Source organism: Armigeres subalbatus, chromosome 3, assembly GCF_024139115.2.
Source record: "Armigeres subalbatus isolate Guangzhou_Male chromosome 3, GZ_Asu_2, whole genome shotgun sequence".
In the NCBI taxonomy this organism is placed as follows: Eukaryota; Metazoa; Arthropoda; class Insecta; order Diptera; family Culicidae; genus Armigeres; species Armigeres subalbatus.
In genome coordinates this window covers 371707476-371723851 of record NC_085141.1, presented here as the reverse complement: position 1 = coordinate 371723851, position 16376 = coordinate 371707476, and the positions used below count along the sequence as shown (strand labels likewise).

Genomic DNA, 16376 nt, shown 5'->3' with positions numbered 1-16376 from the left:
ACTGATCTCCGAAAGTTAACTCCTGTAAGCACGCTCAAAGCAGGCGATTCATTGGTTTTAAGTATGTTTATGTCAATTAAAGTATGTTTGCGCTTTCTATTCATTCTACACCCGATCCTTTTTTTACACGGGGGATGCGTTCCGTGTAAAACAAGTTTTCAGTTCAAAATTTGAAAATCCGTGTAAAAAAAGTTTTATGATTCCTCGACAAATCATGCAAAATGGAGAAACTTTGCAAAAAATTTGTATGGGATTTTTTATGTAAAACAAATCCGTGTAAAAACAGAATCGGGTGTATTTTGAACAGATGACAGAGTTTACGTAAAAAAAAAACTTTACCGATTCAATCCCATTTTTACGCCTCAATGTCATATAACTATTAATTAGTTCTGATGCTCTGGAGCTTTAAAACCTTCCTTGAATTTTAATCGTAATATTGTACATGACCAACAGAGCATTTTATGGGTTCTCGGCGATCATTTGAAGTTGGAACAGTTTCATGGTACAAAATAATATGATTAAAAACAAATTTTAGTACTCCCAGAACACCAACTTTCAATCAATACTCCAAACTATCCTTGAGTGCTGATTTTGATCATCTGAATGATCAACAAAGCATTGGCCATATTTTTGATCTAGAATAAGTCTATGGAACATCACTGCCGTATTACAAAGCGTCAACAAAACGATCTACTGGTAATTGAATAGACTTTTGAGTTGGAATAGCCTCATGAGACATCATTTCGCCACAGTAATCCCACACAGATCTATCGAAATACAAACTATTATTTGGTACAGATATTAAAGGTCTGTATGGTCAGCGAAATGTTCTACGTGGTATTGGGTCTGTATGGTATTGGATTCCATAGAATATTACTTCTCTGCCATAAACATGTCACAGTATTTTCAAAACATCAACGGTACGGTACAGTACTACAAAATATACCTCAGTTTAGATCTTGAAGGTCAATAAGGTCAATAAGGTTCATCTTGCCAAGATTACTTCCATATTTTTTAGTTTTTATTCTTCCTTTTTTCTTCTTCATTTTTCTTTCTTCCCTTTTCTTTTTTATTCTTTCCTCATCTGTCTTTCATTTTGCTCCTTTGATCTTCCCTCTTCAATCTTTTTACTGCATTGTTCCTTCTTCTATCCTTCCTTTATCCTTCTTTCATTGTTTCTCCTGCGTTTCTCTTTCTTCTATCTTTTCCGCCTTTCTGCTTCCTTCTTCCTTTTTCTTTCTTCCTTCCAAGTTCCTTTTCATTTCTTCTATCTTTCTTCTCTTCTTTCTTCTTCCTCCTTTATTCCTTCTTCCCTATTTACTCTCTTTTTTTTTTTTCTTCTTCCTTCTTTCCTTCATCTATCTTCTTTTGTCTTCCTTTTTCATGCTTCCTTCTACTTTCTTATTTTTTTTTGTTCTTCCTTCTTTCTTCTTCTTTTTCCTTCCTTTTTCCCTCCTTGTTCCTTCATTTTTTCCTGTTTTCTCCTTTTTTTGTTGTTTCTTCCTTCTTCCTTTTTGTTTTTCTCTGTTTCTGGTTTTTTCTTCCTTTCTTCTATCTTTCTTCTTTATTCTTTTTTCCTTCTTCCATGTTCTTATTTTTTTGCTTATTTCTTCATTTAACTTGTTTATTCCTTCTTCCGTCTTCCATCTATCTTTCCCATTCTTTCCTGTTTCTTCTCACTTTTTTCTTACTTATTCTTTTCTTCCTCGTTTTTTCTTCTTCCTTCTCCTATCTTCCCTCTTTCTTCTTCCTTCTTTGTTCTTACCTTTTTCTTCTCCCTTCTTTCTTTTGAAAGCTTCCTTATTTCTTCTTTTTTCTTCCTCCTTTTCCTTCATCCGTGTTTCTTCTCCCTTCTTATTTCTTCTTTTTTCCTAATATTTTATTCCTTATTCTGTTCTTTTTTTATTTACTATTCATTATTTACTACGCAACAACTCAACTTATACTCCAACGTACCGTTGGGATTCATTATATCCCAATTTTAGCCTTTCAATATATTCCAGCATTCTGGTACTTTACAGCCTTCTGATACTTTCAGCTTTGTGAGACTTTCAGCCTTTTGAAATTTTAGTCTTTTGAGTTCAACCTTATGAGTATTCAGCCTTATGAGTTTCAGCCTGTCGTAGGACATCCCTTTCTCAAATATATTCCGTCCTACTGAAATATTTTGAAAAAAAAAAAAGTCGTTGGTCAATCGATGGTAGATAGATTTTTGAATCGATATAAACTACACCCTACCGTACCGCCCAAACGATTGTGACTAAAGTGTGGTCAGATCATCATGGCACCAAACAGGATGAAACAAAAGAGGGACCCATAAAAAATGTAAAAGTGTATGAGCCTGGGTGCTGCGGATAGAGCCGATTTTCTGCTCTCAAGAGAGTAGAGGGATATTTTGAAATCAATCCCATAAGCAAAATTATTTTGCAGTTCCTTGGCTGTCAAACATTTCCCGCTCTTCGATTTTCTCTTTCCATGCTTCATGAGGGCGCACAAATGCGCGAAACTCTGCATGACTTTACGATGGTTTACATACATTCCTGCTCAAATCAGCTGGTCAATTGTTTTACTGTCAGTTTTATATTAAGTTGTCATCTGTGAATATTTTGGCTTCATGACCTTTATTCCTAATCTTGTTTTTTCTCTCAATCTATTTTCAGTTCTTGAGACTTATGCCGGATTATTCGTTTTTAAAATGTTCCAACCTAGGTTGGAACCAGTTCCGATCTAAGTGTTGTCAAAACTGGTAATACTATAATAAGAGATCGGCGAAGACGCCATCTTCCAATGGCACTAAAGGCAGAATAACGAAAGGCAGAATCACGAAAAACTGACTCACGAGAAGCGGACTTAAACGTTCGGAACTCACTACAAAATTATTCGTTAATTTCGTTGATTTCGACTTTGTTGCAAGGTACCGCCGTTGTTAGGCTTGGCAAGCCAATTTCGTCTACTTGTAATTTTTTTTTGTTGATATCGTGTAAATAAAATCATGTTGCCTAGCAGCGAATTTTGTTTTTTTTTTCTGCTCACCTATAAAACAATCAGTTTTCCCAACTCATTTTATTCGACTTTTACGTGTCAACCTTGGAGAATCCCGGATACGATTAGATCAAGTGAGTCGGATTTCCAAAGTTTTTCCGACGAAGAACCCCAGAGTATCACCAGAATAGTATATTCGCAGAAGAAAGGAAAGCAGAGATCAATGCAAGGGGCTTCTGGTTCTCAAAGATGAAGTTGATCAAGTTATGTCGAATAACGAACTCGTTCATGAACCCAAGCCGCTGGATACGGAAGAAAGGAAATACAGAAGCCAACTTTAAAAAAATCAATCGAGCGACATTCCTTCGTAAGTAATACGGGAAGAGGCTGCCAATAATTCGCAGAATGATAAAGAGTTCAAAAAACCAAGAATGGCCAACTTTTTTTGTAAACCGTCGATGCAAATGCCAATTCGAAGATTTTAATTTTCGCAACGCTTCACAATCTACAACGGCTTCAAGCGGCAGAGTACTGGTCAGGGTTTCGACTTTTCGTTTCAATGAAACCAAAGCAAGCGTTTTTCGGGCCAAGGGAGAATCTTTTTTCTTTGTTTATGTTGAGGATTATCTTTCACCCATCAATCTTTCTCCAGAATTAGCCTGGGAAGATAAACGAAAATCTTGCCTATTAGATGAAAATCCTTTTTCATTTCAACACTTTTACTCTCTCACTCACTTTTCGCGAGAATTATCGCAGAACAATTACAAAATTGTATGGCCGCGCCGGGATTCGAACCCAGAATAGTAACAATAATAGCTGTGGGGATGCGCTTACTCTAGCCACATCACCACGTTATCTGTATGAAAGCGTTAAGTTATTTGGTCCACATAAGCTACTACCATTTGCATTTATGGTCCCACGAAAAGACTCGAATATGAAAGAAAAAGAACAAACAACGTTTGGCGGCAATCGAAGTGAGCGAAAAATGGTTATCACTCTCCAGGCTGTTTTTCTTTCCCGAAAAGCGATTTCTCCCCGAAAATTTTGGTGAGGGAGCATCCTGTGCTCCTGAGATTGAGTGAGCATTACGAACCCTGGTACTGGTTGTTCGATGGGACGTTTTCTAGGGCACCGCAACAGTCAGATTTGTTCAATTCATGCTCCTGTGAGTTTGAGGCAAGTAGAAGGATGCTGCCGGGCTGCAAAATGGTGGGTTGACATCAAGGAAGGAGCGCCCAACAGAACTCTGGTCCCCACAAGTCCCTATCTCACGCTCTCACGGGTCGTCCGATGACAAAAGACCGCCAGCTAAGGGTTGTGTACTTAGCTGGTAATGCAGCCTGGGCACTGTTGTCCTTCTGACATCAGCTAGAGTGAGAAGGTACGCCTCGAGCGTCTGTTCACCAGGAGGTGCGGCTCAAACAGCGTCTGCCTGGTACCCAGCGGCTGATCAACGAAATGCTGTATCGCGTCAGCTATACCTAAGGTGGCAGCCCCATCATCGCGATGTAGGTAACGCGACCCCGGCAAGGTAGCTTACTGAAGCCTCTCAAATACTACAAAAATGGAGATAGAAGAAAAAGAGAACGTTATTTTTGGCAACCGACCCGGCAACGAAATAAGGACTATGATTGGAAACTCGGTATCAGGAATGGAATGTCAGGACCCTAAATGAACCTGGACGAGTGAGCCTTCTGGCTCGCGAACTGCAGAAGGTTGGAGTGAAGGTGGCCGCGATTCAAGAAGTCCGATGGCCCAGATCCGGAGAACGTGAATTCCGAGCCGTGGACCCCACTGCATTCAAGTATAACATCTATCACAGCGGCGGTGGAAAAGCAGAGCAAGGAGTTGGTTTCGTAATGATGGGCAAGCAGATGGAGCGAGTGATGCGGTGGAAACCCATTAGCGAACGAAAAAATTCTTCAATTACAGCCTAATCAACGTTTCGCACCGACAAACGATAAATCCGACGACGTGAAGGACACGTTTTATGAATGTCTTGATAAAGCCTATGGAGAGTGCCCAAAACATGACGTGAAAATTGTTATCGGAGACGCTAACGCTCAGGTCGGTAGAGAAAACTTTTTCCGTCCCATAATCGGTAGGGAGAGCCTTCACTCCGCTACCAATGACTACGGCCTACGGCTAGTAAATTTCGCTGCTGCCAGAGGGATGGCCATCAGTAGCACCTACTTTGCACGAAAGAATATCCGAAAGCACACCTGGAGACACCCAAATGGTGAAACTTGCAACCAGATATACCATGTTCTGGTGGATGGGCGCCATTTCTCGGATGTTATCGATGTGCGGACATTCAGAGGTCCGAACATTGACTTTGATCACTATCTCGTTTTCAGTAAAATTCGATCACGGTTGTCAACTGTATCGAACGAAAGATCACAGTGAACGATGCGTTACTATATACAGCGATTGTCGGCGGAAGGAGTATCGGCTGAGTACCGCCAGAAGCTCGACGAACGGATAAGTGCAATCAACGTTAGCGACAACATCAACGATCTATGGGAGTCGATCCATGGAGCGGTGAGCACAACAGCACGAGAAGTGGTAGGCACTGCACAGAGGCAACCCAGGACGGGTTGGTTCGATGTGGAGTGTCAGAGAGTGACAGACGAGAAGAACGTTGCCAGAAGCCGGATGTTGGTGTCGGGTACCCGATCGAATAGAGATCGGTACAAGGAAGCAAGAGCAGCAGAAAAACGAACCCACCGCAGGAAGAAAAAAGAGTACGAAGAACAAGTTATTAGTGAGGCGCAGGAAAAAATAAAGCAGAACGATATGCGGAGGTTTTATGAGTCTGTCAATGGCGTGCGGAGAAAGACAGCGCCATCTCCCGTCATGTGCGACGACCAACAAGGGAATTTGCTGACAGATAAAACCGAAGTGACTGCCAGGTGGAAGCAACACTTCGAGACTTTGTTGAATGGAGGAAGTGACGGTGCATCGGTGAACAGAATAAATATTAGCGACGATGGACAAGCTGTGGAGTCTTCTACACTAGATGAGGTTAAAAAAGCTGTCAAAGAGCTGAAAAACAATAAGACTGCGGGGAAGGACCAGCTCCCGGCTGAACTTCTCAAACATGGCAGTGAGCAGCTTTATGAAGTTCTGCACCATATTATGTCGAAAATATGGGAAGACGGGGAAATGCCTGCTAGCTGGTTGGACGGCCTCATTTGCCCTCTCTTTAAGAAAGGGCACAGACTGGAATGCGCCAATTACCGAGGAATAACCCTTCTTTATTCGGCGTACAAAATTATGTCCCGTATTCTGTTCAACAGATTAAGACCGCTTGAAGAGTCCTTCATCGGCGAATACCAAGCAGGTTTTCGTGAGGGCCGATCAACGACGGATCAAATGTTTACCCTGAGACAAATCCTTGATAAATTCCGGGAGTACAACTTGCAAACACATCATCTGTTTATTGATTTCAAGGCGGCGTACGATTCCGTGAAACGGAATGAATTATGTCAAATTATGCTTGAACATGGTTTTCCGGCGAAAATGATGCGGCTGATTCGTATAACGTTGGACGGATCGAAATCAAGTGTAAGGGTTGCGGATGAAATATCGACGTCATTTGTTACCTTAGATGGATTAAAGCAGGGTGATTCACTCTCGAATCTACTGTTCAATATAGCGCTCGAGGGAGCGATTAGGAGAGCTGGTGTGCAAAGAAGCGGTACCATTATCACAAAATCGCATATGCTCCTGGGATTTGCGGACGATATCGATATTATCGGAATTGATCGCCGTGCCGTGGAAGAGGCTTTTGTGCCTTTTAAGAGGGAGACAGCGAGGATTGGACTCACGATCAATACCAGCAAAACGAAGTACATGGTCGCTGGCAATCAACGTGGGTTCATTAGTGGTGGTGGTAGCGAAATGGTGCTGGATGGTGAAAAATTTGAAGTGGTAGAAGAATTTGTGTATCTTGGAACATTAGTGACGTGCAATGACGATGTTACCCGCGAGGTGAAAAGGCGTATTGCAACTGCAAATAGGGCTTATTACGGACTTCGTAACCAGCTTAAGTCCCGTAGTTTGCAAACGAAAACAAAACTCGCGCTGTATACTACTCTGATTCTTCCGGTGGCTTTATACAGCCATGAGACATGGACGTTCAAAGAGGCTGATCGGAGAGCTCTCGGAGTGTTTGAGCGTAAGGTGCTGCGGACAATACTCGGCGGTTAACAGGAGAACGGTATCTGGCGGCGTCACATGAATCACGAATTGTACCAGGTGTATAAAGGGCTGGATATTATTAAGCTTATACAACACGGCAGACTACGGTGGGCTGGTCACGTTGTTCGTATGCCGGAAGAACGTCAAGCGAAGATAATATTTAGTAGAGAACCCAGAAGAGACCGCAGGCTTCGTGGAAGGCCGCGTACACGATGGCTTTTTGCAGTTGAAGAGGACCTGAGGGCGCCCAATGTTCAGGGCGACTGGAAGCGATTGCCCCAGGATTGAGTCCAGTGGAGAAGGATACTCCATTCGGCGTAGGTTCATCGAAGAGCTGTAGCCCATCAGGTATCAAGTATCAAGCAAGAAGGATGCTGCCACTCGTGATCATTTTGCTCAGCTCTAAAACATAGGAAATTTATACAGAAGCTCTCGAGGCTCTTTTGAACATTTGCACAAATAATGGCATGCTTTTCAAACCACGGTACGTATTAATGGACTTTGAAAAGGCAGTTGTGAATTCTGTTAGGGACGTTCTTCTAGACCCATAATATTTTAAACGCTATTTTCATTTCGTTCAAAGTCTCATACGAAAGCTTAATAGCTTTGGAATTAAAAATAATTACTCCATTGACGTAAACACTTTTATCGCCATAAAAAAACTCCAGGCACTCACGTTCCTACCACCCGATCACATTTTTGACGCCTATGTGGCATTAAAACCATTTTTGTCAGTAAAGTTGGCTAGATTTCTTGAATATTTCGAGCAAACCTACGTTCTCGGAAAAAATGGAAATAGATGATCACTGTTCCACCCTAATCTATGGTCTAATTACAAAGCAGTAATGGACGGCATAGACGATGGACGGTAACGATCACTTGGGTATTTTCAAACTAGTGGATGAATTGAGAAAAGAACAGCATAAAATAGAACGAAAGATACTTTGTATACTCAATCCCGATCAAGAATGCATAACAAAATTATAACAAGAGGAGTTATTTATTTCATATAAATTGTAACAAAATGTGTTATAAATTTTGCTGGTTAGTTGTTAAAATAACAAAAATTATAACAAAAATACCTCTAGCCGTAATATAATTAAAACAGAGGTTGATACCTTCATATCAACATTGTAACAAACGTTGATATAATTTTGCTGTACAAAAATCTACTTTCAAGGTAATTGCCTACATCACGTATGGAAATCTGGTACGCTACCATGCCGGATTTCCATCCATAATGTAGGCAATTAACTTTGGTCCAGCTATGTATTAATATCGAGCGGGTTCAAGTTATACTGAAGGTGATTACCTCCGATTTTTTCCAATATCTTCAAAAAATGTAGGCAATTATTTTGTAAAAATATTCATAACTAAAGTTGTTATAATTTGGATATGAAATAAAACTGGCCGAAGACACATTTTTATCGAATTATCTAATTATAACACACGCTGTTTTAAATAACAACAATTGATAGAATTGAGTTATAATTTTGTTATGCATTCCTGATCGGGAAGGTCTAGGTCCGTTTGCAGACGCCGATGATACTGTAATGGATAGGAACATATTACAACAATGCACCAACGATGCTGCTATTAGCAATCATTGGTTTTCATTGAAGGTAGAAAGTGAGTTACCTAGTTTTATGTACATATGAAAAACTAAATTGCAAAATAAGCTTTAATTTTAATTATTTTAAGTATCTTTATTTAAGCCATTTTTTTTAAGCCAAGAGAGATTTTAAAGAAGGAATCATATCCTCCTTTGCCTTAGACCGAGCAGATGCGAGCTTTGACAGAATAAATAATATCACCCTTGCTTTCCATTAAGCAAACAACAGCTAAAAACAGGATATTGTATAATTCTGCCTTTTGAAGCCTTTCGTGTTTCCGCCTTTCGTTACGAGTCCCGTGTGTTTTACTCCACTCCATCAGCTGTTGTGAATCATCTCAAAACTCTCATGTGTTTCAATCATATTACAGATGAAAATACTTTTTGCAAGCAATAATAGATCTGAATTATCATGAAGGTATTTGTTCTTGAATTTTTTATTGATAATTTGACTTGAAATTATTTACATGAAATGATATTTATCTAATAAAACATACGGTCTTTTGTATCTTTTGATTATGAATGAATGAGCTGATAAAACTAAATAGGGGAACTGCTCCTGGAATTCATCTCATGGCTCCAAAATTTATTCTATCGAAAACAAATCAATGGAAAGCAATTCGATTTGTTTCTCATTTTTGTGATTTTGTCAGCAGTAAACACGCATGTTGACAAAAAGAAACAACGAAATGTTAAATTTTTCGCGATGATATAGGGTTTCTTACCCCATTCCCGGCCTAACATGCATACGACTGCATTATTTAATTGATATTTATGACTGGAAGCAACTTTTCCTGAATTTCGTGGGCCGTGCAATACTGCAAAGGGGTTCACTTCTGGTTAAAATAGCTTTTCTTGGTAAACATCGTTTGAAAAAACTTTCATTTGATTTAAATTAACGATGTGCAGCACTCATTTCAGTCATAGCGATTGCATATCCGGCCCACTTCCAGACCAGTTCCCGGCCTAAGCAAAATTTCGCTCAATCTCTCAACATCTTACTCTCATTCTCTCTCGAGACGGTAGAAAATGCGACGTAAACAAAAATATGCACGTTCAACGCCGACATGATGCCAGATGGTATTATTTATAAAAAAAATGTTTTGACTGAAAAGATATATTCACTCATCCAAATTACTTCCAAACGCTTAAAAACTATATTTTTTCACTTTTTGAAATCGAGAAAATTATAAATAACATGATAGCGTCAACGTATTAGATAGTTTTCCTATGAACGATGAAGGATTTTTTTCATACTAAAAATGACTCCTGGCCTTTTGGCAGCACGGTGCGGCTAGAAGTTCTTAAGCCGAGGTGAATTTTAGTTCGGTTCGAGAATACATTATTAAATGTATTCTAATATGTTTATATAAGTTCTAGTGAAACGAACAAATAGAAAAGATTAAAGCGCGTGAGTTTAGAATTATTGTGTGGTGATTAACAGCTTCAAGCAATGATTGTATCTAGAACTGTGGCGATTTTCAGGTAGGTGTTTATATGAAAATACCGTTTTGTAAAAGTGGAAAGATTCACTTCGGCTCAGTGGTGTAGCAACGGAGAGCGAATGTTCGGAATCTACATTTTCATTTTCTATAATTGAACCAATTAGGAGTGAAATAAATGGTTGGAAAATATTGAGTATTGTGCGAAATAAATGGGAGACTTTTTAAAAATTGTCAATCATAAACCTATGGCTTCCAAAAAGTATAAATCCTTAGTTTTCTGTGCAGTGAGCCGGGAATCGGGTCCATAGCCGTAAGGTAGGCAATTATTTTTGGTATGTACGGTACGACAAATGAAAACCGATTGTATCGAGATTCGAGAAAAGCACCATAAGAGCCAATTCTCAAATTACATAACGTTTTAGGTTTTGGGACTTGTTGAGCGACAAGGACTTTATAAGTTTCAGAACCCTACCATACATCAAGCGTTACTAGAGGCTTGGTTGACAATGGTCAAGTTTAGCGTTATATAATTTGCGAATTAACCTTAAGGTGAAGGTGGGTTGAGTACCAAAACAAAGCTTTGAAAGTATTGGTACAATAAAAACTGTCATATACTTAAGTAGTATTGGTATCGTATTTATAAAAAAAACATAAAATATTAGTAGGGTGGTTCAAAAAACGACTCAGCTCCAACACGCTCACTCGATTCCGTCCCATGCTCCGAGTGTCCTCCAAAAAACAAAAACTGGTTGAGCACAAGCCGGTTCAAGTTTGTATGAAAACTAGTATGGGAAACAAAACCTTTTATTACACTGGCTACAGCGCCTCCCCTCCGAACGCTGGCGAAAACAGAACCCACATAGCTGAAAGCAACATTCTAAAGACTTCACTGAACGAAAATCGCACCGTAGGAAAGATCCATTGATTACGTAACGCAAAAAAATATCATTTTATACCCCGCTCACCCCCATGTCACACTTTTTGTATGAAGTATCTGCCCCTGGTGCAATAGATATCACAGACAAATTTTGGCTATTTTGTTGAAGCACACATTTCTGATGCCACACTGATGCCTTCTGAGAAGTCTAATTCTAGATTGCTTTGAGAATAGGTCGTATGTGCAAAAGAGAGGCTCTCTTTGTTCACGCTCTCTTTCGCTTGTACATAAGCTAATTTTGCATATTTTGCCACATTTTCACTTCAGAACGCTAGACAAAGCTATAATCTTTAGATATCTGCCAAGAAATCTGAAGTAAACTTTATTATAGATCTGTAATAATCGAAAGAGAATGGAGGCAAAGAGAGACTCTCTTTTGCACATACGACCTATTCTCAAAGCACTCTAGAATTATCTTACTAAAGACACGCAACCTCGATTGAAATCGACTTCCAACTATTGGAACGACCATTCAATATGCATTGTCTACAGAGTTAAAGCTCTTGAATATTTCATCCATTTATATGGTCTCCCCTCTCGCCAGCGCCCAATGACGGAGCGCAACAATCAGAATAATGTAAAATTCAACCTCACCATATCAACTGTCATACAAACCTGAAACGACCTGTGCACAGTAAGCCTCTATTCAAACCAGCCCAAACCATCGGATGACACTCAAATTATAAATCATAATCGACTGAGCGTGGCGGAGGAAAATTATTTTTTGAACCACCCTAGTTATTAGTTTGCTGCTGCCGGTGCCGTTGTTTACATTCGCTCCGCGATCAGTTTTTAATCGTTTTTTTCGAGCAAAAATAGCAGTTTATATTAAGTTTTCGGCTTGAACAAGTGACTGATTTCGAAAAGTGATGTTTAATTTGCATTCCATCAACATTTCGGGCTGCTCATGTGCGGAGAAGTGAGTAAAAACTTGAATTTTTCAGTGCCCTTTGAGAAGAAGTGAAGTGCAGTGATGAACCCACCAAATCGCGAACGGCTAATAAATCGGCACGAAACTGCTGATTTATTATATTATTCGAGGTGAAATACATAAGACTCTTTGGATAAACATGTTCATTATCACGGGAAGTGAATAAATATGCTGTGAACAGGTTAGTAATTTGAATAAAAAACTTTTATTCGATGCTGTTCGATGCATTCGAATGTTGGTGGGAGAGGAGTGCGGGAGGTGTGGGGTTGACCCGTGGGAGGTTCGGTGCCATATTGACTGCCATCGTGGTACTCCTCCCACTATGTCCTTAATTGCTGAGTGGCTTAATTTATTTTTACCTAATCGCAAACATCGGATATTCTATCCGCAGCTTTCAGTCATTTCCACCAGTACGGGTTATTGGTAGGAATGTTTTAATTTTAGAGTTTCACCTATACTAACGTAGTGCTACACATCAAAAACGCATGCCACTATTTGGCTACGGGTGTCTCCAGTATTGCCCAAACAAGTTTTGGTTCTTCGTGACGCTATTTACTAAATGGAAATCTCTTCTCTATATACATAAAAATGAATTTCTGTCTGTCTGAACCTTATAGACTCGGAAACCTCTGAACCGATCACCGTGAAAATTTGAATGTAGAGGTTTTTGGGACCGGGAAAAGTTCTTAAGATGGTTCGAGACCCCTCCCCCTTTTGGAAAGGGGGGCTCCCATACAAATGAAACACAAATTTCTTCATAACTCGATAATTAATCAAGCAAATGGAACCAAATTTGGCATGCGGATGTTTTGGGAGACAAGATATGTTTCTGTGGTAGTTTTAAACCCCTCCTTCGTCTGGAAAGGGGGCTCCCATACAAATGAAACAGAAATGTCTGCATAAATCGAGATCTAATAAGAGAATAAATCAATTTTAGGCGAAACGAAGTTCGTCGGGTCTGCTAGTTGTGAAATAAAAATGATAGCTGACATAGTGTGGTTGTTATCCATTCATCTGATATGCGAAACCAGGTATGTCCATTCAGAAAACTCTTTCATTGGGCAAAAGTAAAAACTCTTGCGCAGCCTATCTGCAAGTCAAAGTGATTTTTCACGCAAGTTTATTGCTTTTAATAGTTGAATAAGTCCATGAATCTAGCGTAATGAAGCAGAAATATGTTTTTAAAGAAGCAGTGGTTAATATCTCCCCACAAATCGACGTATTATCTCTGAAATATTGATTGATTTGCCTGATGAGCCAACACTATATCCAGGCCTAACATTACCTCCCGTCACCTTACCATGTACATAATGGAAAAAAAAAACTTCTTCGTATTTGAAACAATAACTTTTTAATACATCTTTGAATAGAAAATCTTTATTAGGATAACAAGGTTCAGTTGAAATTTACACTAGTAGATCATCATTTTCACAGTTCAAACCATTTAATCAGGACGAGCGCAATTGTGTTCATGTTTTTACATATAATAAATAAACAGAACCTAAATTGCAAGCTAAATTGAATAATTATTAATACAATGTTTTAATCCAGCAACAATACGCTTGGATGACAATTCTATGATTTGGAAATACGTCCATATTTCAAAATACAAATAGTTTAATCTAACCTCAGGCCATATAAATCACAGAGAAAATCTACTCACTTTCCGCACTGATCTCGCCACTCTCCAGCACAAAGTTCTCCGCATCGATGAACTTCTCGTCCATCTGGTCCTCGTCGTCGGCGGAATCGATCGTGTCCATCATATCCTGATGCGCTTGTAGCTGCAGCTGTTGCTCGTGTTGCTGGTGCTGCTGCTGAACCGAATCGATCAAATGCAACCCATGTAGGTCACCCTGCATCCTCCGCATCAGCGCCCCCTGATCATCGCAGTCCTCTTCCTCATCCCCCTCGTCGTTGGTGGAATCATTATTGTTATCACAGTTCTCGGCATCGTCGTCCTCTTCTTCATCCCTATCGGCACCGCACCCGCCACTCCCACCACCCACCATTATCATCCCGCTGCTGCTCGCACTCTGATGAAGCAGCTCGTGATCATGATGGTACGCCGTCAGATTCATGTTCACTTCCGCACTCACCGTCCGCTGGCTACTGCTAGCCTCCGAACTACCATTGCTATCACTATTCATCACTCCGTTGGTTGGACTGGATTCCTCTTCCTCTTCTTCTTCCTCATCTTCCTGGGGCTCCCTCTGCATAATAACCAGTTCTTCGTTGTTCTGCAGGACGTTTTCAAAACTGCTCAACGCGTTCGGCGGAACCTGATCACTTGATGACATCAAAGCTGTCGTAGAAGTACTGCTACTGTTACTATCGTGACAGAACTGCTCCTGTTGTAGATGCCGCTGCTGCAGGTGACTACTGGGCTCTGGTTGCTCCTGATCCATTGCCACCGAATTGCTATTGCCACTGCTCGTCACAGGACTCGCCATCCGCGGAACAGATCGTGGCGAAGGAACACATACAATACTGAATACCTCCCCGGAATGCTGATCGTAGATGGTTTGCTTAACGCGCTCGGTGAGATTCGCATCGATTGCCGGCGGCGCTCCCCCACTGAGTTCTGGAGTCGGGGGTCGTTCCATAATGACTTCCGTTATTTCCGGATCATCATCGGGAATTTCCTCGACAACCGTTTCCTGCGCAATTTCCACATCCTCTATCACATCCGGAACCGGTTGTGGTTCTTCAACGATTTGAACGTCGTCCAGAGGCGATGACGGCACCAAATCTATTGTAGGAGGCACCGTGAGATCCGGTTTGCTAATATCACATGGATTCGTTGACAAATCTCCTTCCAGGGAAGATGGTTGCGACTCCGGAGCCGATTTAGATATCTTACTATTGCTTAGCTCTGGTGTGAGGGATCGATTGTGCGTTCGCTTGAGGCTTCCACTGACGAAACTACTGGAACTACTACTTGAAGGACTACAAGCATCTACGACATCTGCTGCTAATACCGGAACCGATTTAGGAGTATCAACGGAACTTGATAGTGTAGCGGTGGTGTTGACAACGAGAGATGAAGATGTGGAAGGCTTAGGCGATTCCACTCGAGTGATCTGGCGAGTGATGCGAACTGGAGAAATGGGAGTATCCGACTGAACAAGCTGCTTTTGGCTGGTACTGGCTCTGGTTACAGCCCCAATAGTTCGTACTCGTTTCGGGGACGATGTGGATGCTGTCGGTGAAAGGGAACTTTGGGTGGTACTGACGCGGGAGTTGGGGGTGGTATTAGTTGCCGAAGCTGTACTACTGCCACTGCTTATAGGGGATGTACTATTGATGCTAGTACTACTGGTACCTGGAGCTAAACTGGTAGCGGCAAGTGCTTCTGGAGCCACTATTGTACTCGTAGCTATCGCCGTTGTCGGTCTTAGCTTAATGGTGGTTTTCAAGGCAGGTCTCGACGAAGTGGGGGTGCTAGTTTTTGGAGGTTCTGGAGTCCTTGCTGCCATGTCCTTGTTCGGCGTTGGAGGGGGTGAAGGATTTGGCTGCGTGCCAGCAGCTCCAACATTCGATGTCGAACTTTTATCACCCCACATTGGTTCGAAATGTTTCAGCTTCCACGGGTCCAGTTTACTTTTTTCCTTCTCCGCTTCGGTTTTTAGCTTCATTTGGTTTTCAGGAGTGAACTCTCCTTCCGATAACCGATCACGCCATTCCAAGCAGGCTCGTGCGAAGAACTCATTATTCAAGCTGGACGGATTCAACCGTATTCCGTTTCGTTCGCAATCGGATGCATCCGGCACCGAGGGTCGATCCACCGAGGGCAACAGTTGGACCAATTTGTACTGAAACAGAGGGGGCAGCATCTGGAAGGTCTGTTTGTTCAACAGGGACCTCAGATTTGTATTTACCAAGATCGAGTCCGGCGTTTCCAGATCGATGCAACCCTCCTTGGTTTGTTCGATCTGTGCAGCGGTGGACATTTTCTTGTTGGACCTCCGCCGAGGTTTAACGCTGAAGCCCGGTATCGATGCCAAAACTTCCCGCATTGTCGATGCGGGCCCGGTTGGTCGCTTCTCTTCCCGGGGCGGTGGCGTCGACTGCGGTTTCGGCAACTGCTTCACCACTATCCTAGGAACATTCCGTCGCAGGTGGTGATTGTGTTTGGGAGTCTTCTGCTGGCTTTTGACCGGCGATGCCAGCAAGTCCATCGAACTTCCGGACACATTCAGTGGATCGACTGCAAAACAAGAGAAATAAAATACAAATTAGAACGCGATTATGATAAAAAGTGAT

General features: G+C 41.2%; 1 protein-coding gene across 11 annotated transcripts in view; it reads right to left on the bottom strand.

Moving 5' to 3' along the window:
* Positions 1-16376, bottom strand: part of LOC134226462 (polycomb protein Asx) — a 68271-nt gene that overhangs the window by 7505 nt on the left and 44390 nt on the right. For all 11 annotated transcript variants that reach the window (XM_062707249.1, XM_062707251.1, XM_062707250.1 and 8 more), the window contains one exon: positions 13774-16320. In XM_062707249.1, the coding sequence (XP_062563233.1) occupies positions 13774-16320 (2547 nt within the window). The remainder of the gene's footprint in view (positions 1-13773; positions 16321-16376) is intronic.